Consider the following 24470-nt stretch of genomic DNA (forward strand, 5'->3'; position numbering starts at 1 on the left):
CCAACAATTACAATGACCAATGCAGTATTTATAGAAAAATGCTTTTATTTACACTTAATCGACAATTAAACTCCAAATTTGTCGTCTCCACCACAGTAAGCGATACCTTTCACACTTTTGTGTACAAACGTATCAAAACGAGAACGTTCCATCCATAATACGGTAACTGGCATAGTTCTGTATTAAACTTAGACTATAGTGTCCTTTGTCATTCTGTAGACTACGGAATATGGGCTGTAAGGTGCAAATAAACTGCTACGAGAAGAGAACTGCGTGTCTTCCTCAGAAGTGATAGGTATTTTTATCTATTTCCGACAGATCGTCCATTATCTGCAACAAAACAAATTGTATTCACTTTGGAACCCACGAGTACCAACAAACTGAATAAACTTTTTGCTTACCTGATCAGAACTGGTGCCAATCTTCTTGGCCAGTTCGCACTTTTCCATGACGGACAGATTGATGTATTTCCACAGGAGATCGCCGTCCAGGATGCTCTTGTGCGGATTCATCAGATACTTCCTCTGGCTGTGCAGTGCCCTGTCAAAACGTATCGTCCCATCAACCAAATGCCAGAACAGATCAAAAATCGAATCGCTTACCTGAAAGCTTTTGGGTTGAGCCCGCAAGTGTGAGGTATATGAGTGACCAGGACGTTTTGCAACATGAGTAGACGCCTGTATGTCTTTTCGGAAACCGGCAGTAGATATCCTAAGCTTCCGTCGAGAGTCGCTGAAAATAAGAGTGAGGATTACGTACGAACGTGCTCATTTTCTCCATTTCTCGGTGTAATGGAAATTACCCGACTCATTCACACTTATAAGTGATGCGGCGAAGGGTATCTTTCACCTTTTGGACACTTCATTTTTGCACAAGGAAGCGTTATGGTGGAAACAAAGGAAAGGATCCAGACTGCGTGACATTTATTTAACCATTTATAAATTAGATTAAGACTTCTAGGGAATGGCTAGAGATGTTAATGTTCATGGATACAATTGTTCTTGGTCTTTACTCCTTTGGCACAAAGTATTTGCTTGGCACTTTTTCTGTGTTGCAATATGAATGATGAATTCAAGAAATGATAAGAGACAATGCAAATAGCAGTCACATTAACGTGAAGAACCGGCTACAAAATTTCTGGACGACGGTACACCCCATTCCCACGTCACACTCACAAATGCCGATTTATTATTTAGTATTTTTCCGAGCAATGCTACCCTCTATTTTAAAGTGCTTTGAATGCCGTCAGTAGGATCTTAATGATCCTACTTTCGATTTCGTTGATTCCTCGACACGTTGACTGTCAAAATTTTTCTCCCGATGCCATTTTTAATTTATTCACATTATTTTATTGTTCTATTTACCGTAAGTCAATACATCATCCATCAACTGCCGTAAATAATCACGCTATGATGGCTTAATGTTATCGGGTCTAGTGTGATGTTTATTTCTATTTACCGTATTTACTCGCATACGACATGAGGTTTTTATTCGTTTTTCACCGCTTCAACAACCTATGACATCCTACATGCACAAGTGAAGGATTCTTTGCAAACTGTGTATTTGCATTTTTTACCTGATGCTCGCCCTCTTGGTGTTTAAAAACAAAAGTATTTTATCTGGGTCATTTGAGTCGTCAGGAGTAAAGATGAATGAACAGCAATAGGAAAAGCAAAGTTTTTAAATTCCAAAACCACACAGGAATGGATTAAAACTTACGAGTTTCTACGATTTCCAAATAAACATATAAGTGTAATCAACAGAGAGTGGATTCGACTGTTAAGGACTAGCAAAAAGGATTCCTGATTGTCCAGCTTTACATGAAGAAATTAAGGAAAAATCCTGTAAAATTGACAACATGAAGTTCAAAATGCCAGTAATTTTTACAGGGCAATGTGTGCATTTACAAGCATTTGATATTTTATTTGCAATTAAACAAAATAAAATTAGAATTGTATTAATATATCTAATTTTCTTTCTTTTGATCTTTAAACTTAATCTTGCATATAGAACATGGTGTGTCGTAAGAGTAATCTCACGAGAGCCACCTACAAGAAAACTTGTTTGTTCCTACTTTTGTATTTTATTTTCTGAAAACATGGCTAATAGGAGATGTTTGCGTGAAGATACTTCATAATCACTTGAATTTTATGCATTAAGTTTTCAAGTAGACGATATCATGACACCTACATATGCAGGTAACGGGACAAATTTGCGGAATGAAGTAGCAAAAGATCCACTAGAGTTTACTTTTGATGAAAATATTGGGTTAAAAATTGAAACTTTGGTAGACTTATTTTTCGGAGGAATTTTCTTTGTTAGTACAACAAACTAATTTATACACCATTCGTAATTGAGAAAAATAGATCGGTACGAAAATGGAAGGAAACAAAGGTTATTTTTATGGGACTTTTGTTTTGTACGGGTCTGACTCATAACCATCTATAGAGCATTTATCAAAGCACAGATGCATTATGCCCTTTGAATGGGCCGTAATAGATTTCAATTATTAAACTTTTCACATTTTGCCGATAATTCACTAGATTACCTAAGATCCATTTTGAATCATTTCGATACTATTATGAAATTTACTTAAACACCAGACGGGAAGTCTCTAGAATGGACCGCACATCCAGTGTTGCCATACATCTGATGGAAAATTATTTAGACAAGGAAACTATATGGATAATTCTGTCGACTCGACAAACCTATTGATATGTCGGAAGATTTGCATATGTGGTACTTTACGAAGTAACCGAAAGAATGATCCAAAAAAAAGAGTCGACGTGTCTGGCATGAAAATAACTTTGTCGGCTTTTGTGAATGGAAAGACAAAAGAGAAGAACTATTTCAAACATTCAAACATTCACAAATTCTTCAAAACCAAATGTTAGAGACTGTTAGAGAAGCAGATCAGACATTTTATAGTAACAAAGCAAAGAATCACGAATATACAAAGAAAAACTTTCTTGCTTTGCTTTGTCGTTCATGTCAGTGACTGTCGAAAGTATGAATTCTCACACACGGAGGCTACACCTCCACAATAGATCGCAAATGGTAATGGCATCCTCTGGTAATTTTGCGAATATCACAATATAATACATAAAGTTAATTTAAAACTTGGCCAACAGAAAGGAAAGCAAAGCATGAAATTGCAGAATAATAAGAATGCATAAAGAAAAATGGTGAAAGGGTGGTGTCCTTCTGCATGGAGAGGGGATTGTTTGTAATGCTTGAAATAGGTCCACGTGTATACGTCGGAAAGAAGGGACTCGCAACACGATTGATCTTGTGCTGTGTGGTGAGAGAGACTAGGATCATGCAAGGACAGTGATTGTTTCTTAGTTGTATGTCCATTGAAAATGCAGTTTGGGTGGCAGAAATGTGTGAAAAAATATGAGGATGCAGTCAGAATGAAAATGGAACATTTGAAGGACAAGTGTCAACAGTTCGTACAAAAAGTGTCACAAAAGTTGTGACTATGCAATGTGTAAGTGTTGGAAGTGTTGGCTCTAGTAATGAGTGCCACAGATATATGTGGTACTGCAAAAATTGGTAAGAAAGCAAAGAATGCTGTGTGTGAACTTGTACTCAAAAAATGGGGCCACGTATTTACACACAGTTGAAACTGCAGAATGCAAAAGAGAGTAAGCTAAGTGTGAAAGATGAATTTGCTGAATGTGTGCCTAATGATTTTGAATCAAATAATAAGTTGTTTTGGAAAAAAAGAAGTGTAAAAGGACAGAATGAGACTTCATTGGCTGGGATGATATGAATGTATGTGACAGGTGGAAGGAGTATTTCTTGAGTTTGTACGGTGGCAGTGAGGGCGAATGTGAATTTAATGTTGCCGAAGTGACGAAAGTTCCATCATGTCTGAAAGGTGGTAAAGGCAGCAGGATTAAATGGAATAAGTGCTGAAATGATTAAATATGGTCAGGGAAAGGTTGTAGACTGTTTGTGTAACTTGTTGAACACTTGCTGGCGTGACAGACGAATAGCTGAAAGGTGTAATTGTGCCAACTACCGTGCTATAAGCCTGCTCGGTGTTCCAGGTAAGATGTGTGGGAAACTGTTGGTACGGCACCTGCAGCGAGTGACTGGTGGTAAAGTGTGGATCAATTGTTTGCTTTGCCGCTGATCATTGAGAAACACTTGAAAGTTGGAGAGAAAGTTTATAGTATGTTTGTTGATTTGGAAAAAGCATATGATTCTGTCAAGCACAAAAAGCTACGGAAGGTATTGAGTGAATATGGAGTATCTGAAAAGTTGCTGAATGTGTTGAAGTCTGTGTATGTGAACTGTCAGACGTGTGATTGAGAGTCCTGTCTCCTCCTCTGAATTATTTGCAATTCAGAAGGGGGTGCATGATGAGTCCATGGCTGTTTAATATCTTTTTAGATACAGGAGTGCATGAAGCTTTGGCTGACGACCATGGTGTGAAAGTTGGGAATGAGAATGTGTTGTTGTATGCAGGTGATGCAATGCTGCTAAGTGAAAATGAGGAGAAAATGCCGATTTGAGTATATTTAGCCGATTTAACAAGATGTTACAAAAGAAAGTCTTATTAGCATTTGTTTGTAGCCCTAAGTGAATGGTGTTTGAACGTGCTAAGGTTGACAGGACAGCTTGGCACTTGATGCTGTGTGCATGGAACAAGTGGATAACTTTGTATACTTGGGGAGTGATGGTAGGTTGAAGGGGAGATAGCCAGGAGAAAAGCAACTGGACTGAAAGTTGGTGCGTTTAACTGCCTGCTTCGAAATAAGTGTACGTCTAAGAGGGTAGATTATGTGAGTGCAAGCAAGTGCTGTTACCTTCCTTGTGAAATGTGGGCATGGCAGAAGAAAACTGAAAGTGGAGTGAATGCCGTAGAACTGAGAATGCCGAGTGCAGTTTGTGGCAAGACGCTCGTGGATAGGATAAGGATTTATGAGTTGTGTGGAATGCAAAACGAGTGAGTGGGCACAATGGAGGTTGTTAAGGTGGTTAGGACAAGTGGATCCCACGAACGATGAATGACTGTTCAAGCAAGTCTATATTGGTGAGGTGTGTGGCAAGCGACCAACAGGCTCGCCACCAAAGAGATGAACAGACGGTGTGCGAGATGCTTTGATTGCAAAGAATATTGAGTTTGCATGGACAAAGTCAGCATAAATGTATATGAAAGGTCCCAATGAGTGTGAAAGAAACGAGAGAAGTATGTTTGGATCAAGCAGTGTGGAGGCAGCTATTCACTGCCAACCTGAAAGGAGAAAGCATGAATACATACATACATTCTTACATACATGTATGTATGTAAGAAAGACAATTAAATAGCCAAAAAACTTGGGATGTATATATAAGCTTTACAAATCTGATCTCAGTTTTTGAGATTAAGGAAGGAAGGAAGGAAGGAATTTATAAGTATACAATTTTTTCAAATTGCAGCCTAAAAGCATGCACATTAAATGTTAAACTTTTCAAAAGATGAATAGAGAGAGAATTTTATTCATGTTTACTTGGAGAAAAAATGCCAAATGTTGCAAAAAAATTTCCATTATTTAGAAACAATTCCAGCAACTGGGAAAAAAGCGACCAACATGTACAAAAAAATACATTATTTTTGAGCTGTATGTGAAGATAAGCCTGCACATTGCATACAAGAATGTTTTGAAAAGTTCCATCAATCTATGAAAAATGTACAAACTAAGATACTTAGTAAATATCTTTTCACAAGCGGCCATGATTATTTTTAATAGACATATAGAATAGGAATTATCCATTATTAACATACACGAGATAACTCTTAGCTGACAATCGACATGTTAAACCAATTGTTTCGCTAGCGATTGATGCCAAAAGTTTTTGTTAAATTACAGGTGCATTTATTACTATCTAGAAACATAAGGTGCCAATGAGTCAATTTTGCATTCTCATGGAACTTTGGTCAAAATTTCTCTTATACCCAAACACTTCTGTTATACAGAAATTTTACCATAATTCTAAATGTTATAAATTTGCTTACCAAACATCGTTATGTGTCTCTTTTCCAGAATTCCCAGCTGTCGTTTGTCAGAACTGACTTCCCCCAGCCTGCAACGGATTCGGAAAAACGAATTTACGTGATTGCCCAGGTGGAAGTCTCCCTTTCTCAGTAGACGTTGCCCTCCGCAACTCTCTCTCCCTTCTGGCTGATACATGTATATGACAATGTTCTTCTCCACGTCCGAAACTAAAATAAAATTTTGTGTTAGTGGACGGTCGGAAACGTACCGTTCTGAATGGATGAGGCGCTTACCGACAAATCCCACTTGATTATTGTCGACTAGAAATTCGGTTGCATAGACTTCTAGCGGTTTTACGTCCTGAAAAATACAAAAAGTGATCGTTGCCGTCACAAATTTCTTTAGTGGTGGAAAAAAATCTGAAAGCGTACCTTACTGACTAGAGACAGGGTTCTGCTTTCTTCTTGGTATCTCAACAGTGATATCGACTTGTAAATATCTGCTACGAGAATCAAGTTTTTGATACACATCGCAGAATGAATGTAAATTTGTGTATCAATAAAAGCGATTCCCACCAGATCATTATCTTTCAACTGCCAGATATAAACCTACAAGAAATTTGAATGTTGAGATGGTGTCTGAGCGACAATGATAAAAATTTTACCTTACCTTTTGTCCAATTGCACTGAGCAAAAAGCCTACAACTTGGGATATGGCAGTTACTGGTCCTTTCTGTTCTTTGCTGTATAGAACCTAGAAGCGGACAAAGACGTTAACTGTTGCTGCAAAACAATCTGTACAATGGGGATGACGATAAAGTGAATGCTTACCTTAATTTTATTTTTGGTTAGCGGTTGTCCTGGTTCCGGTACAACGTCAATAATGTCTAGTATAAGAATCTAAAACAAACGTTCCGTTATTTTGTGCCACTCAGAAGTCTAATTATTAATTACTAAGCTCTTGTAACATACCCTTCCTCTACTGGTAACGTCTTCGCCATAATTATAATTAGTGCCGATGGCCAGATAACCTTTCAGACCACTTCTGGTCCCTTCGGACATGAGCATGACATTTTTTACGCAGGTGACGTGCTCCCATTCCTCGAGCTCTATTCGCGTGTTGGGAATTGTTTCCCAACTTACAGGAGAAAAGAGCTGAATAGTAAACTTTTCAGTGTACGGATAGAGAAATCGTTCGTCTGTAATAAACGTTCTTAGTGTCGATAGGTCCTTTGATTGGATACGAGAAATTTAAAAACACTTACCCCTTTCCAGCACTTCAAATTCTTTCTCATCTCCGTTGAATCGAACCAGACGCGTACATTGCTCCATGCTGCTTGTTACAATGCAGTAGGTCTTTGTTTCTGGATGATAGTTCACGAAATGGGGCGTGTTTCGCAGTGGAACCTTTCTGACCGGCCAGGCGGAATCGTAAGACAAGTGAGTGGGTAAGACACAAATACGCAGTTCCCCCTGTAAATATAGAAAATTGTATAAAGCAAACTGCAGCAGGATATGGCGAGGTGTAAATGAATGGCTTTACCTGTCTATTGAAGTACAAAAATCCTTTCAGGCAGTTGACGTTGTGGAACGGAGCAAAGCAAGTTATTGCACCGTCGATTCCCATCTGATGAATACGCAACTCTCCATGAGAGGTCATAAAGAGCCAATGAGGATAAGGCCCACAAATAAATACCTAAAAGAAGGATATTGAATTATGGAAACATCAATCAACAGTAAGTCTAAGACATATTTTTGATTACCCCACTATATCCAGAAATGTCTCTAAATGGACGTAACCATCTCTGATGGCTGCGAGCTCGTTCCTGATCGCGAGATTCCTGGTTTCTCATCTTCCTTTCTTTCCTCTCTCTCAAGATCATATCGTGTGCCACCTTTAACAATTTTTTTTCTTTTAATTTAGTTTTTCCATGCGTTAAACATTTAATTTTCCAGTACTTGATACTTACTTTTCTGAAGCGCAATTTTAAGTGATTATCAGTTTGATTTTCATAGAAAGGGAATGCCTCGTACATTATTAACTCCTCATCGATTCGGGCCTAGAATAAACACTTACGTCGGCCAGAAATTCTTATGCAAGATCCAGCTAAGAATGCAACTTACCAGTAGGAGGGGCCTTGAATGCCTGGGACCGAGTCCAATTACAAGTATCTCGTGCACCAGCGGCAAGGAGTCGTGCGGTTTCTCGTACTGTTTCTCTCCGGAGCTAATTCATAATAAACAATTTTAACTTGTTAGATTTATATTTAATTGGTTAAAAAATTTGTATTGGAATTATGATTCGTACTTTGTCGCGGACATTGCAGTAATCTGTATACTATCCACCAGTAGTTTCTGACCCATTGGAAAATTTTTTACCAGGTAGCTTAGTTTATAGTCCGGGAGCGAATAGATCTGTTTAAAAAATAATGCATAAATTTAAAAATGCAACGACGACAACAAACAAGAAGTCCAGAAAATACTAGAACCTCCAGAACTCCATTTTCTCTCACAATGAATAGCCAATACGTTGGCTTGATCTCTTTCACTTCGACGACTTTTCTGCAAACAAAAATTACCGTGAATTGTGAATTTATGCAATACAATTACAATTTCACTTCGACTGACATTCCAGTCAATCTGCAAAAATACAGTATCATTCCAAGGAGGTTCAATCTCGGCGATTTATATAACAACAAATATTTTGATAGTATCGTATATTTGGTGAACCACACAATGCCTCCAACATGTTTGCGTGCTCCGGTCATTTGCACTTTGCGTCACAAACTTTCATATGTGGTTTGACCACATGAACCTGACAGGCATGATGGACACACTGAATGCTTGCAGGATGGAAAGTTAAAACAAAATTTGAATAGTAAGAGCTTACTTTTTTGGTTTTGCATCCTCAACTTTGCTGATTTCATTTTCAGTGGAAGTGGTAGGTTCTCCATACAGTAATGCATCCTCGTCGTCCATGTCGCTAAATGAAATGCAAGGAAAACAAAGATCTTTATTTTGCAACTTACTTTTGTTTAGTTTCTTGTGGCGATGATAATTATAAAATTGGATTACAGTATAAGAGGTAAGATCCAAAAATTCAAAGACTGCACTCACCCACGACAATACAATTACATCCATTCAGAATTTATTTGAGGGCAGAACATGAACAAGGAATGTTTATCTAGACATTTTACATCATTCCTGTGAACCCATCCACCATAAATGGCCCAAAATGTGGCAAAGTAAACAATGGTCTTAATATGCTTCCAGAAGTAAACACCAGTGCTAGCAAAAGTATTTGCTAGCAAGTGAATTATTCTGAAAGGTGGTTGAAGGCTGTGTTTTAAAATACTCGGGGAAAGGAACCTATGTGCCAAGTCCCAGACTTTTTGGGTCCTACGTCAAATATGTGGAGCACCTTAATATATTTCAGCTTTGTAATAATGATAATAAAGGGCTTTAAATCTCCTAGGCCCAAGATATATAGAGATAAAATTTCTCTACATTTATATACATACTAATTACACTAAAAAAGTAATCACCTCTTTGGTAGATTTAATGTACTAGGTAACGTTATGTTGCTGTTCATTGTAGAACTGGGTGGCGGTTCGGTCTCGACAACTTCACGAGGAGAGACGGTAAATAGCCCGCTCACATCCTTATATACGCAGAGTGTCAGTATTTTTGATTTCTACACGAAAACACCAAATCAATTTTGGTTAAAAAGCGATCACTTTATGTAAAATAAAATTGTTTAATGTTGTCTACAGTACTTACAATGGCAGCTAGTTGCGGACGCGATGCCACCAGTGGAGAATTTGTGGCCGAAGGATCCTGTCTCAACGTCAACTGTATGACCAATCCTTCTTCGCTCATGATCAGAGCATAGGGATCGCACACAGAACTCCACACTATGGGAGAGCCTACGTCTAGAGGAATGTGCTGTAACTGTCTGCATCCGGAGAGGAGTCGGACTCCCATGGGAGATACTTGCAAAATGTACTTGTTGTCACCCAGATTTCCAGCAAATATAGTAGAAGCCTGAGTGCTGAAACCACTGTGATCTAATTCATTAATTTCCTGACCAGTTTGTAGGATCTGTTCCAAAGATTTATAAGCAATGGCAAATGAGACTATAATTTATTAAGCAGTTTTCAATGTAATCATTTCAATACTCACCATACTACTGTCCATACGACTCAAGATCAGAAATGCATGAGTGGACATAGAATCATCCTTTTTTGGTTTCTCTTTCTCTTCAGATTTCACATCATCCATATAAAACTAAAATTTCAGTTTTATTCCATAAGAACAGTGATTATCGTATTTAACAAGTGACTTTTTGGCCACACTATATACTGGATGCAATTAAGAATCAATGACTAATTGCCTACCTCTTGTTCTCTTTTGTCCACACTCGGTCCAAAAACCGTCCACATGTCCACACATCCGGGCAATTCGAAAGTTGTCACTACTTGCGGTCTTACCGACCTCTGAATGAAAAATATTTTATCCCTCAAACAGCTTGTAATTTGGCACACACATGCAGAATTAAATGAATACATTACCTGCAAGACACATATGGCACCATTTTTGCTGTAACCAGCTGTGGAAACCAGTTCGAGATCTGGATCGGGATTATTGGAGAATTCTTCCGACTGGAATGCGGGCTCGCCCATGCATATCCTCCCACAGGGTCCAACGTTTAGAAGACTGTCACAAACCTTAAATACGGAAAATGTGATTTTGTATGTTGAATATTATTTTTATGTCATAGTCTCAAACTTCACTAATGTGTGTTTTTTAATATCATACACAAATTATGTTAATTTAGTACAATTAAAACAGATCTAGTGATCAGAAAATGCCAGATTAACAGTTTCTGATCATTGGATTTGACTTTACACTCCTCAATTTATATATCTGGGAGCCAATTTAAGAGATCGGTGATTTACCAGTTGAAACTAAAAAACACAAGCCCACCCGAAGGGAAGGAATATATCTGCGATCGATATGTGCACGTAAAACAGCATATATTGAGAAAATTAATTAAAAATACCTCAAATATATAAGAAGTGATCTGTTTTGTAGTCTGCATTTCACTCCCATACACTTCCAACTCTTCAGGATCTTCAATAAGAGCAACATCGGATGCTACGACCAAGCATTAATTTTTGTTATCGTTCATAATGATGATGCTTATTCTAAAAACTAAAAAATTACCCATCCAGTCGTCCATGTTATCTAATCTTTTCTTCTTAATGGGACGTTCCTCGGGCTGTAAATTAAAATATTAGGAATGTCTGTCAAATAATACTTAAAAGATACGACATAGCATACACTCCTATGATAATTTAAATATGTTCCCATCCTGTGGGAACTAAGAGGGTTGTTTTTAGCAAGTTCATTACAGGTTCGGCCCAGAAGCACAATAAGGTGGCCAGGCAGTGAGAGACAGAGCCCTATCCAGATAAACTGAAATAATTTCTGGAGTTTTTTGATCTATCTGGGTTTGATCCCAGGTCCCTCGGAGCACCAGGCTTCCATTCTGCCATCTGATCATCTAATATTTAAATATTGAGACAATATTTTTGCTGTTACTATTAAAAATATCCATTCTGCTTATTCTAATATACACTTCCCATACAAAATGCTTAGCCATCTCTCATACAAGGTATCTAAAAAGTTACTGATGGCATTGTATACAAGACCCACAATTCATACATGACGTTTCCGCTCTGCAGTAGACAGCATTACCGCTTGCTCGTGGATGTTCTGGTTTCTGGACTATGGTTTTAACAGGAGAAACTGTAATATTGTACGTAAAACTTTACTTAAATCTTTTCCACTGCACAGTAACTTTTTGTATACCCCATATTAAAGTTGATATACGGAGAAAATCGTCTGTCAATGAAAAACTTAAATAACCCACATAAACTTTTATGTTAATTTTAGAATAAATGGGAAAAAACTGGAAAACGTCGATTTTTATACATTCAACACATTACCCAGAAATGTTTTTATGAAGAACATAATTACTTTAACTTCATCATTAGTAAATTTTCTCACAATCCCATCTCTTTTGGAAGTTCGCGCATAAATTTTCTAAGAAATCAACCAATAAAAATGGTTCGAGATGGTCTAATTATAATATCTATTGCCAATTAAAAAGTAGATTTCTCCCTTTACAACCACTATTTCTAAATTAAGAGTTAATTGTTTGTTTTTTAGAAGTTAACGATGCTGTTAATAACTTATGCACGCTTCCATTAGAGGTATTTAACGTACCACCTGTTTTTTATAAGAATGTAATTCCCATAGTAACTTCTAATTTCTTGCATCTTCTTTTCTAACTCTTTGGTAGAGTTTTATCCCTCTGAATGGTTAACACACTTATTACAACCTTTTGTCTTATTATGTGCTGATGTTGGTTTTATGAGTGATATATTTATACAAACCCAGTTTTTGAGATATATTAAAACCTATTCCAAAAGAGTCAAATACCTTTTAGGTCAATAGCTACGTTGTCTGCAATGCCATGTTCAGACACCTATTATTTCGAGACAATTGGCAGTTTTATTGGCTACTTAATAAAGAACATTAGTGATTTTTACCTCTGGTCTCGCTTGTCTCACTTCTTCCAAAGAACTGTCTTGTACTTTTTCGGTGTATCTCAATAGTAAAGAATTTCCCAATCGAGATCCGAGGAAGAGATATCCGTCTTCGCACAATGTCATCTGCAGTAATATTTATTAGATATTTTGTTAGCTATTTGCTTACAGCACATTATAGGTAATGAAATCTATAGCATGAACATGACTTACACATGTTGTTAAGACACTTGCTGCAGCTCTATCAAAGTTGAAACTGCGAACGCTACGCATTCCGTCATTAAACAGTGTGACGACATATCTAGGATAAGAACAGAGGTTTTAAGTAATTTATAAGATAATTAACATAATAAAATCTATTTAAACTTACAATTCTCCTCCCTTTAATGAAATCACAATCTTGTCGTAAGAAAAAAAGCATGCCTGTGCACAGTCAAGAGTGATTCTGACATTGTCCTGTTGCTCTGAAAAGACAAAAAATAACAGATAAGAATATGCATTGTGTACCCAATAAAGCCTAGTATTGCTAGTTAGTAAAATTATGTTTTTCCAGTTTTCATCAATTTACACGTTATTAGTTATAAAAATACCTTTTAACTGCTTAAGACATGTCTCAAGTTCTTAAAATTCAGAATTAGCTTTAGAATATTATAATAGCATGTGTATGACAAGTATAGATGATAGCAAAGCCTAGTCTATGCTAATCAAACTGTAGCTCAAGTTATATGTGGCTCTATGGCACTATATACCTTTTTTTATAAATTTGGTACATACTACTAACCCATTTAAAATGATTTTTATGTTTGCTGAGTAGTATGTAGCATGATAGATAGGTCTAATCCTGAACTTACCTGTATACAGAATCTACAGAGAATTGTCTGTACATTCTGTATATAGGTTACGTTATTTACTTATGTAATAATTACTTACTTAACGGAAATGCAGTACTAGTTTCTGTAAAACTATTGAGTGCCACTCCGTAAGGTGGAACACTCTGGTTTAGATATAGCAAAGAATTAACTGCAAATATCAGTACACCACCTGAAATGAAACATTTCAATCAATATATTTAAAAAATACACACGACAACATAAAAATTTAAAATTTTACCAAGTGGTTTTGGTACTGGAATTGCCTGCAGACAGTCAAACGGAAGGCTACTCAGAGACCAAATGACAGGATGCACTTTCTGGTGAATATTAAGTGAAAGAGCGATAATTGCGAAAGTGTCACGCCTCACTGCAACTCTCCTAAGAATTTAACGATTCTAAAATTATTACTTTATTCAAAGGACGGTCGAATTAAATTAATCTAATGCATTATTTTAAACTAACCCAGGCCAGGTTCGTAACGGTTCATATAATAAAAGCAGAGTCGGCTCGTAATATCCGTGTAAAAATTGAATATCGATCACATTATTCATCTTTTCATCAATGTCTGTTAGTTTAATAGAATAAGAGGCCAGCACTGGCGATTTGCTAAAGTAGTTATTAGTAAAAATAAGTTCAATAATTTATTTTTTGTCCAATTATGAATAAAATCTAGCTTTGTTACCTAGCAACGCTTATGTTGTTTTCCTGTTCATCAGCATTAGTTTCTCTTCGAAAGGGAAGAATGACAATGCTCCGACCGTAGATTATCATAGCAGCGCATCTTCCATCGGGATCGACGGCAACAAAAGGAAGATGATAATGGTGCGTAAAGCCGGCCTAACAAACATAAAAATTAAAACGAGAAACAAGCAATAACGTTTTGTGTAAATGTCATAATACCTTCATGGCATCCTCTTCAAAATAATGAAGCGAGAGGGTCTTTAGATCATGAGTGGCTGGATCGTATTCAACGACAGACAACTAAATGATTAATTATTTTATATAGAATTGCACTGTGTTTCAAATGTAGAAAGGATTTTTTAAACCTTACCTTTGCATCTCTGAAACTCAGTAACAGAGCATCTCTTGAAGCGCCTGTAAATCTCACGGATTTCATGGAAATGATGATGCCAAATAAAGGAAATGTCTGTAGACATTCTAATTTCAATTTTGGTGAACCGCTGCTGACTTTATCGGGTGGCTAAAATATAAATTTATATAATTAAAATTCTTTAGTGTCCATAGACTTATTTAGTTTCTTATACAAGCATTACTTAAATGTTCGAGAGGTTTATTATTATTATTTTAATTTTTGTCTTTCCACCTGTGAGACACTAAGAGGGTCTCTTTTAGCAGAACCATTATGGATTTGGTCAGACCCACAATGGTGGCTACATGGTGAAGGATGGGTTTGATATATCTGAGATGGACCAACCCTAAAATATTCGTGGGGTCTTTCAACCTGTATAGATTCAATTCCAGGTCCCCCATAGTAGTATAAGCTGCCACCTTAACTGCTCAGTCACCTGGTGGTCTTTATATATCTATACATATCAAATCATTATCTGTTGAACCAGGAACAATATCTTAATGTAGGAGTTGCCATCGGCAGTTGGCAACAGGCATTGTCATCGTCCCTCCCATGACCTTGAACCACCCATGGGCATTTGTGAGGATGCAGCGTTAGCAGGCAACTGCACCTACCTCTGTAGCTTTTTGTCCTTTTGCGTGTTATCCTACCCTTCTCTCTTCTTACACAGGCTCTGCCAAGGCACTCTTCATTCTTTCTAGTCCTTGGCCAGCAATTATGTAGGAAGCATGCAATCTGTAATAATTAGCTCACTTGCAGTGCATTTGCAGGTGATTGTGTGTATTATCTGTGATTAATAAAGCTTGTTGTGGCCAATTTTTCCAGACTTATCACATCTTGTAAGTCAAGACATAAAAACGGAGTCAGAAATCAGATCCAAAAAAGATAATGATTTTATTAATGTTGGAAATGCATTTTGAGCTCTACAGTCTCTCATCAGTCCAACCAATTTGCATAGATGACTATAGAATGAAAATTCTGGCACATATATAAAGATAATATGATGAACTTGTTCTTAACAACAATTGTTACTCCAAACAAGCACATTTACCTCAGAATTAACCGGTTTTAGAAAGAAAGGCCAACTGGTTTTTAACACACAAGTATAAAGTTTAATTGTACACAGTACTAATTAATAGCATTACAGGTAATATGACGATCTTGTTCTCAAAGGAATCATTTAGCTGACAACTGTTTTCCTCTTAAATAACAGATGTTTAGAGAAAAAGGAAACCAGTGGTAACACACAAGTAGAAAAGAGTACACAAAATAGTTAAAAGTACAGTTGATTAAATTTTCCACTTTTTCTTAGACCATATCACAATATATTACTAAGTTAAGTTTAAGTATAAGCCCTAAATACATTTTAAGGTCTAGCAAATAACTCCAGAGTTCCCCTTATAGATATGGGTTCAGCACTTGCCTCTTTTTCCATAATTTCTTTTCCCTCTTCACTTACCAGTGTAGATAGTGTAGTACTCACTGTACTGATAGTTAGCACCTTTAGCCTGGACAACTGGCTGATTGTGTGGAGTTTTCCGGGTTTCCTCTACACAATACACACCTGAATGCAGACCAGCTTCTGAGAAGACCTCCCATAAGGCAAACTTTGGCAAAGACACACAAGTCATAGCCAGTGACCTCAATCAAAATTAATTATTTCAAACTGCTTGAAATAGTTGTCATTGATTTTTCCACAGCTGCAGAAGTTCTGTAGCTCTGGACAACAATCACTGATTTACACAAATACATAATACCTAGCTACAATGTTCTATCACAAGACATGTGTAGTTCAACTTAAAAGTACACTATTAATACACTACATTAACATACATTCATAAACTTCTTAGTGCTCTCAGAGCAGAAAGAGCTCTGAGAGCATAAAGGTCCTTCGGAAAAAGGAAAAATATCTTAATGCACATAAACTACTCCCAGATCAGCAATTTTATATAAACAATTCACTGCTATTGATGCAAGTGTTCTTTAAAATTTTTCTCCTGTAAAGCAACAATAGTTTTATAGATAACTGTGTAAAAAAAGCTTGTTAAAACATCACACCAATGCTGAAATTCATAAAAATATATTGTTTCAGTTTAATTTACTTCATATTTTTGTACGAAGAAAGCTATAAAAAGAGTATATAAATTCTATTTATTTATTAAAACCAACTGCTTTAGATATTGCTTGAACAGAGCATAACCTTTAAAGCAACAGAATATATGGTATACATGATCTTAGTTACTATTTAATAACGTTTTCACACCTGCAAACTGGCAAAAGTAGGAATAATATTCCTCAAACTAACAGAAAGTTAAAAATAAGTTTTCTTAGACTTAAACTGCTTAGATGTGGATGGCATATGTGACTGTCATAACTTTATTTAAAAAACTGCAATAATAAAATATAAATGAAGACTATTTATATTAATTGCAAGTTTAAAACCTTATTATTTTATTACAAAATTTTTTGCAGACCAGTGCTGGTCTACGGACCCAAGGATGAAGAACACTGGTCTAAATTGTCGGGGCACAATTTCCTGGTCTGCTCGATCACCCAATATCATATCTTTGAACTTCTTTCTTTGTAGACATGTCAAGGATTGTTTGTATGCTACAAAAGTACCAGATATGAAAGCCCTACATACAAGAATTGTGAATGCCATTAACAACACAGTGATCCTTTCAAGCATACACACACAAAACTACAGTATTTACCAACATTCTCCAATACATTTTATTCACACATCTAAATGTGAATAAAATATTTTAATGGATTTTACAGAATAGTTTAAAACTATGGATGTTTGAGAGGAACCAGGGCTGCGGACTCAGTAAACAAACACTTGACTTCGACTCCTGATAATTTTAATAGGCTGACTCAGATTCCAACATCGAATACTAAGTCATTTTATAGGGGACAGAGGCACTCATACTCTTAACTCTGAAAGGAGACCCATATTTGGGTAAATGCCCTGTTTACTATAGTTAGTATTTTTAATATCTAACTTACATTAATATTTATTTGTATAAAAAATTAACTTTTAACAAACATTTAATAAGAGGAGAAAGGGGGCAACAGAATTCTACATCTACATATCTTTATTCTACAACATTTGCACTTCAATTTCACCCATCCAAAAACGTTAGTCCAACTAAAATGTGTGTGATCTAACCACTCAGCAGTGAGGGACGTATATATACGTCGAGGGCAATCGTGTGGCAGTGGCGAGGGACGTATATATCCGCTAAATTCTTTTGGGGTATCGCCAAAAACTATCGCAAAAAAAAATTCACATAAAAAATGAATTATGTAGCAATAAAAAAAAAAAACGTTTCTTTACTATACATAACTGTTTACAAAATCTTTTTCCGAAACGGTAATGAGAAAAATTGCACGAAAAAATACTTTAAAAATTTTCCAGGTACTGTTCTCCACTACTAAGAGATAGCGCCATACCTGACTATCCCACTGCTGAAAGGTTAAGCTCATAGGTCTTCCAAAACCAATTAACACCACATAGTGGGTTACCATACGAGAATATAACCTTACCTCTACTTCCGGAGTCAATTTGAAAACTCTTAAAAAAGACGCTCCTGCTACCAATAAATTCTGCTCTTGCAAGTTATAGAAATTGCAATAGAGGCAATGTTCGACTGCAGTGGGAGGATGAATTTGCTTGCAGATTGCATAAATGTTGGAAGTCATGATGATTTTATTTCACCTGTAAATAATATTAATTATTAGTACTTTTAGGTTCAATTTTCTTAAGAAATATGTTTTATTCTAAAATATTGCACAATTTGACAATGTTTATGAAGCCGAAATGCTTTGGTTCAGTTTATAAATTGAAATTTATAATCTAAAATCTTCAGATGATGATGCATCTCAGCTTCAAAAGCATTAATCTTATAATAACAATAATAATAATTTTTACTTGTGGCACTATTTTATCTGCATGAAGCACTTGTTGAATTTCATCTTCCCTCTCAACTTTTCTTCATGAAATTTTTTATTTATATGCTTTCCTACAAACCTCTTCCATTGTGTTTTACAGAAAAGTTTGCAAAACTCAGCAAATTCTTTCAAATGACCAGAAAAGTACATTTTAGCAAACAGATCTGCAACGTCACTGTCTGCAGACCAATCGTAACTTCACATTTGGTTGTTTCCATTTTCAAAATAGTAAATCAATAAAACAATTTGTTAAGAGCATGCAATTTAAATAATGACATGCAATTGGCTAAAATTGTCATGACTATTCAATTGATGTCCCATTAATCAAACAACAGTAATTTAGTTTATTGTTTCTGATATAAAACCTAATGACAGGAATATTTTGAAAATATTTTAAAAAACTGTTATTATTATTTTCTATCTATTTTCAACATTTCTTCATAATATATCACTTTAAATTGTTTTGCTACAGATTTCTCTATATAGCTATAATGGCCAAACTGAAGCTTGTGAGCCATGTACAATTCTTCTAGCCCCTTACTGCAGCTCCCATATACTTATATACCAAATTTAGAAAAAGAAATTTGTATATTATATACACACATGTACAAAAAACTAAGTCACACTACTGTCTATTGGCATTACAGAACATGTTCCATATGCCGACAGAGTGTCGTGCAACTTAGCTTTTTGTACTAGTACTACTTGGTGTTTAGTTTTCTATATTTTATTGCTTATATACACATAGCATTTCTGTAATTTTGCTGACTTTTATCATCCATATGGATTATAAGCATAACTTGAAACTTAAGCTAGAACAGGCAACTGAAAGCTAGGATACGTTCATAAAGTACCTGTGAAGTAATGGTCACATTGAACATAAAACAGTGAAAATTTCTGTAGTATTTTTACTATACATTTATGCAGTAATTAAAATTTCATTCTGATAGAAAATGTGGTTCTTGTGTATTTCAAATAGGCAATGTATGGCTCCTATCATAGCAAGGTTAGCCCATCCCTGGTATATAATCATCAAATAACAAAGCCATATGCAGTGTTTGAACGTACTCAATGTTTTAATTGGTAGATTTGCTATTTTATACTTTTCTTAAGGTATACTAGTGTTTCCCAAGAACACACATTGGCTTTCTGAATTTGGTAACATTGCACATGCAAATGACAATGTTGAGGCCTTAACAGAACTGTAGAGCATATCCATATGAAGAAAAAATTCAAAAAAACTATACCTTTATATGTGAGCCTTCACGGGATAGTCCCCAGAAATCCACCTACTTCCAGGTGTTACAGGGACTCATACCAAGCACTCCTCTAAGCTTATCGTGTGTTTAATAGAGAGCCCAGCACAGTGATTAGAAATTCTAACGATATTTACCGGTAAAATGTCCAACACATGACCCTTTGCAAGATATTCGCTTCCAAATGTGGAACTCCAAAGCCGACAGTTCCGATCGCCACCTCGTTTGCAGACGTGATGTTCTGCAAACAGGTTACACTTTAGGCACGGTAACCAGTGCCTATAACACAAATAATAAATGCATTAACTTCTATTAACTGAAAACATCTTTTACTTTAAACTGGTACCACTGCCTATTCTCCACATTCCACGTCAGTCGAGGAACGACTACACGTGGAATGTCTTCCAGGCTTACCATCGTGTGCTTTGGTGCTACTATCACTTACACCTCGGCACCCACACGGGGATGAACTTTACACCCCTAACGCTACATAACGTTAGGGGTGTAAAGTTCAAGCACTCCGCAAATGATTAAGCGGAGCCACATCGACCAAACAGTTAAGCGGGACAGTCTCCACAAAGCATGCGGCACGTCTCCCAATGGCACCCAGTTGGCCAACTTTGGGGGCGGCTATATCTTACGAAAGGTCACATGTAGAGTTACGGTTCTTTTGGCTTTTTTCCTCCTATGAGTATGCTCTACAGCTCTGTTAAGGTCCCAACAGCAGTGTCATTGACATGTTCAATTGTAACAGAAAATGGAGTCATTTCTGAATATAGAACAGACAGTATGCTAACTCTATTAAATTTTAATCATTTTCATGACTTAAATTCAATTTAAATGTGAAAATCTGAAGGAAATGTTCATTCAACCAATTGATTTCCTAAGCCTCATGTTATTAGACAACTGCCTGTGATTTGTGTCTGGTCCTTAATTATTGAATGTTTTCTTGGAATATTAAACGTATAATTTAAAAAGTACTTACAATATAAGACGATGACAGACAGAAAATAAATATAAACACTTATTAATTACAACATAACCAATAAACAAAACTTTGAAGCGTTCGAATTGTCAGCAGACATTTACACACGACGGACAACAGCGCCACCTGCCATTGTTTCACTTAAAAATTAATTTTAATAAAATTTAATTACTTTTTTACAGTAATTATTACTTTCTATACAAAAAAATTAATAATAATCTAATCGTAAAAATAATCCTTTACATTTGAATAATTTTGTTTTCTTTTTAAGAAAACCCAACGATAGTCTGTCTTTTTTTAACGCCTATTGGTTCGTTTCGAAACTTTCTCTTACGTCATTGTTTGTCGGGCAACGCTACCTATAACACGAGACCTGCCGACGGGATTTATGACTCGTACTGAGCGGGCCATCCTCTTTCTCCATTCGCACGCGCTCGGAATAGTTTAAATCTCTCAGAATGGGGTAAAGATTAAAGCATGAAATTTGGCATGGTGGATTGCATATGAGGGGCATTGACGCTATTAAATTTTGGTGGTGGAAAGTCGAGAGGGTGGGGAGATAGTTGGGTTCACGTATATCTCGAGAGGAGAAGGGTAGGACTTTTTCGTAAAGCTCATCCCTATCCTCAAAATTAAGTTTCTTCCCATTTTATAGTAATTAAAAATATAAAAAAAATTTTTACAACAAAATCTAATAACTGATGGCGTCACACGCAATATTTTTTTTCTTAATAATGTAAGTTTTTTTTTTAAATAAAATATCATAGCCGGAAAAGTAACGCAACTCTCGTTGCCGAATTTTTTTTTATAATAAGTAATAAATTCTACAAGACTGTCTTCATTTTAAAAAATACTGTAATTTGATCTAGATAATTGGAATTTTACTGTACTAGCATACTGTACAATCAAGGCTATTTTACAATTATCGTAACTCCATGTCTTTTGAAAATGAAAAAACACTTAGTTTAGGCCCACCCTTATAATTTGTTCTGCATCGAGAAGCACAACATTAATACTGAAATACAGCAAAGCAATACTTCAAGATACAAACTGGTCTTCCTCTACGTGTAAGACAATGTACAAAATGGCTAACTCCTAATTGCACAATACCGTTTCCAGCATGCCGTCGACAAGCTTTGTGTTATAGGTGGAGTTGCGCGAGAACGCCATTTTTAATTTAAAAATGTAGATTAAATCGCCGATTGATGAGGTATCGATTGCAACGGACTAGCATCGCTTTTCGCGAGGATGACAGTATGAAGGAGCGAAAAATAGCAGCAGCAGATGAAATTCCGCCATTCTACAGCGGGTCTGGAAGTGGCTGTCACCAGGAAAGTATGGAATCCGGGGATTGCCGTCCACTGAAAACATGGTCAACACTAAAACAGCCCCAACATGGCGACTGCCGCAATGCATTACGATATCGTATCTTGACCTTACGTTTATAGACCTTGCACCCACGGGGATTACTAACGCCGCTTAGTGAGTAAAATAGGAACATTGAAAAGAAGGATTGTTTAATTAACTATTAACGGTATTTAAATAAGTCAACTGTTTTAACTTGAACGAAACAGAGTTAACTTATTTTTCAGGGGTAATCTGTCCCAGATACAGGGACAGATTACCCCTGAAAAACTGGTTTTGTCACTCGCTCGAATTCGATGTCGTGTGTTCCAGAGCCACAGAATGGGCCGGATGGCTGAGCGGTCAAGGTGGCTGCCTACCGCTCTGGGGGACCCGGGATCGAATCTGAACGGGTCGAATAATCCCCAGGAATTTTTCGGGGAGGGGGTGGTCCGTTCGGATATGTCGGGCCACGTCCCTCACCATCCGGTCGCCCCATTGTGGGCCTGGCCGAACCCATAATGGGCCTTCTAAAAGAGGCTCTCTTAGTGCCCACAGGGCGAAAAGAGCTAAAAAAAAAGAGCCACAGAATGAGTTCTTGGCTACATTGGCCTATTAGGCCAAACACTTACAACTGATCTGAAATATAATGACGAAGAGTTCCTTCTCAACTTTAAACAATAAGAAAAATTTAGTTACGCGCTTATATTATCACTTCCTTAGCACAAACAAATTCAGAAAAAAGTTACTTTTTATTACTGTACATGTAACACTAAAACAAAAAATGTTAGTAACACCATCACTCAAATCATAGTTCCATTTTGAAACTTGATAATGTAAATAAAATAATGTTAAGTTCAAAATTTACATTGTACCCACGGTGTCAAAGGTAATACTAGTGGGCTCGTGCATTTCACCGGGCATTCTTCCAAATTTTCCAAAACTTTGAATCGTTTTTCCGTGAAGTGAAGTCTTGTGCACTTTACTCAGACCTGGCGACAAAGAAAAGGTGTCAATATCGGCATATAACAAAGTAAACAAAGATATAAACTCACCGAAATCGGATACAACCAATTCGTTTTCATACGAAGCCGGGGAAATCTCAAGGTCGTTGGACTAAATGTACTTACATTTTGTAAAAAATTCTTATAAATTCAAATGTTTGTATTAAAAATATAAAAACAAAGAATTTTAATATGGAAGAATGTGTATTTTTATTTAGAATATTATTTATTTGCTCATATTTTGTATTATTTCTAAAATAAATTCGTATTTTTTCGTTTACGTTAATGATTTGTACAGTAATTGAAATTTTATCTAATGTAATTAAATTTTAAGTCTAATCAATATCCTATTTGATAGTATACTATTAATTATGTGTTATATAAAAGTATTAGTTTATTAAATTTAATGTAAATTATGTTAATTTTAATTTTAGTAAATTTTTACACCGGTTCTTTGTTATCCAACTTTCGAATCCACAGTGCTGCCATTTTACGTACGTTTTTACATGTAGAGTACGTATATTCTACATGTAGGTATGCTCTTTCATATACATTTGGTTTGTTATAATATATAATTAGTCTATTTAATTAATTGGTAGATATTAATAATATATAAATTGCAGAATTTTAGCAATATTACAACTTTTTTTAAAAAAAGTTTACTTTTGTAAGATTCATTTATATATTTTAATTAATATGTTTTCATTTTAGAGTATTATGAAGTTTTAGTTTTAAAGTTATATTCACTTGTTTGGATTTTCCTTTGTTCTTTAAATCGGATATTTCCACGGTGACGTCAGAGTAGGGTGCGGTAACGGAAGTAGGGTGTTCACGTGACTGCGATAGGGTCTTGTTTCGTTTATAAATATTTTATATCCTTTTGGTAAGAGTAAGGGGTTGGCGGGAAGGGGGGGAACCCCCCAAATTGTAGACCCCCCTGTGCGATCAAATAATGTCTAATGAACCACACCCCTACGGGCGACCCTTCGCGAGATATAGCCCCCCCAAAATCGGGCCGCGCGATGATCGCGCGCGCGTCGCTCTGCTGACGCGCGTCGCTCTGCTAACGCGCGTCGCACTGCAAACGCGCGTCGCTCTGCTAACTCGCGGCGAAGACTCGCTTTTAAGTATGTAGCACACACGACTAGCGTACGTCATTCCGGTCACGTGACTCCGCTTTCGTACCTAAGATGTCTCGTACGAGGTACCGGTCACGTGACTCCTATATAACTTTTTAAATTATACATGTTTAGGTAAAATGGAATATACAAAATTGTTTATTTATAGTATAATTAACTTTTATATAATAATTTAATAAATAGTAAAAAGTGATGATTAATTTTAATTAAATAGTAATATTTTTCA

At 36.2% G+C, this 24470-nt stretch overlaps 1 protein-coding gene and 1 long non-coding RNA gene across 2 annotated transcripts; both read right to left on the bottom strand.

Moving 5' to 3' along the window:
* Positions 1 to 27: 27 nt before the first annotated feature.
* On the bottom strand, positions 28 to 20875 carry Cpsf160 (cleavage and polyadenylation specificity factor subunit 1). The gene is made up of 35 exons (XM_067264052.1): positions 20758 to 20875; positions 18112 to 18283; positions 14524 to 14673; positions 14373 to 14453; positions 14155 to 14309; positions 13935 to 14078; positions 13711 to 13850; positions 13531 to 13641; positions 12971 to 13064; positions 12814 to 12901; positions 12604 to 12726; positions 11213 to 11267; positions 11049 to 11143; positions 10558 to 10713; positions 10384 to 10482; positions 10169 to 10273; positions 9767 to 10087; positions 9532 to 9680; positions 8877 to 8969; positions 8476 to 8548; positions 8295 to 8401; positions 8111 to 8213; positions 7957 to 8046; positions 7750 to 7881; positions 7530 to 7682; positions 7252 to 7459; positions 6959 to 7185; positions 6818 to 6886; positions 6657 to 6740; positions 6419 to 6595; positions 6281 to 6347; positions 6008 to 6214; positions 603 to 732; positions 402 to 540; positions 28 to 330 (listed from the first exon to the last, which is right to left on the bottom strand). Exons 2-35 carry the CDS (start codon positions 18265 to 18267, stop codon positions 283 to 285), a joined length of 4329 nt encoding a protein of 1442 aa, XP_067120153.1. The 5' UTR covers positions 18268 to 18283; positions 20758 to 20875; the 3' UTR covers positions 28 to 282.
* A 1959-nt stretch (positions 20876 to 22834) lies between these two features.
* LOC136969826 (uncharacterized) lies at positions 22835 to 23227 on the bottom strand. The gene is made up of 2 exons (XR_010879873.1): positions 23157 to 23227; positions 22835 to 23093 (listed from the first exon to the last, which is right to left on the bottom strand). It is a non-coding gene; the product is annotated as an uncharacterized lncRNA (long non-coding RNA).
* Positions 23228 to 24470: the final 1243 nt, after the last annotated feature.

Source organism: Centruroides vittatus, unplaced genomic scaffold (genome assembly GCF_030686945.1).
Source record: "Centruroides vittatus isolate TY-2023 unplaced genomic scaffold, ASM3068694v2 contig_181, whole genome shotgun sequence".
NCBI lineage: Eukaryota > Metazoa > Arthropoda > Arachnida > Scorpiones > Buthidae > Centruroides > Centruroides vittatus.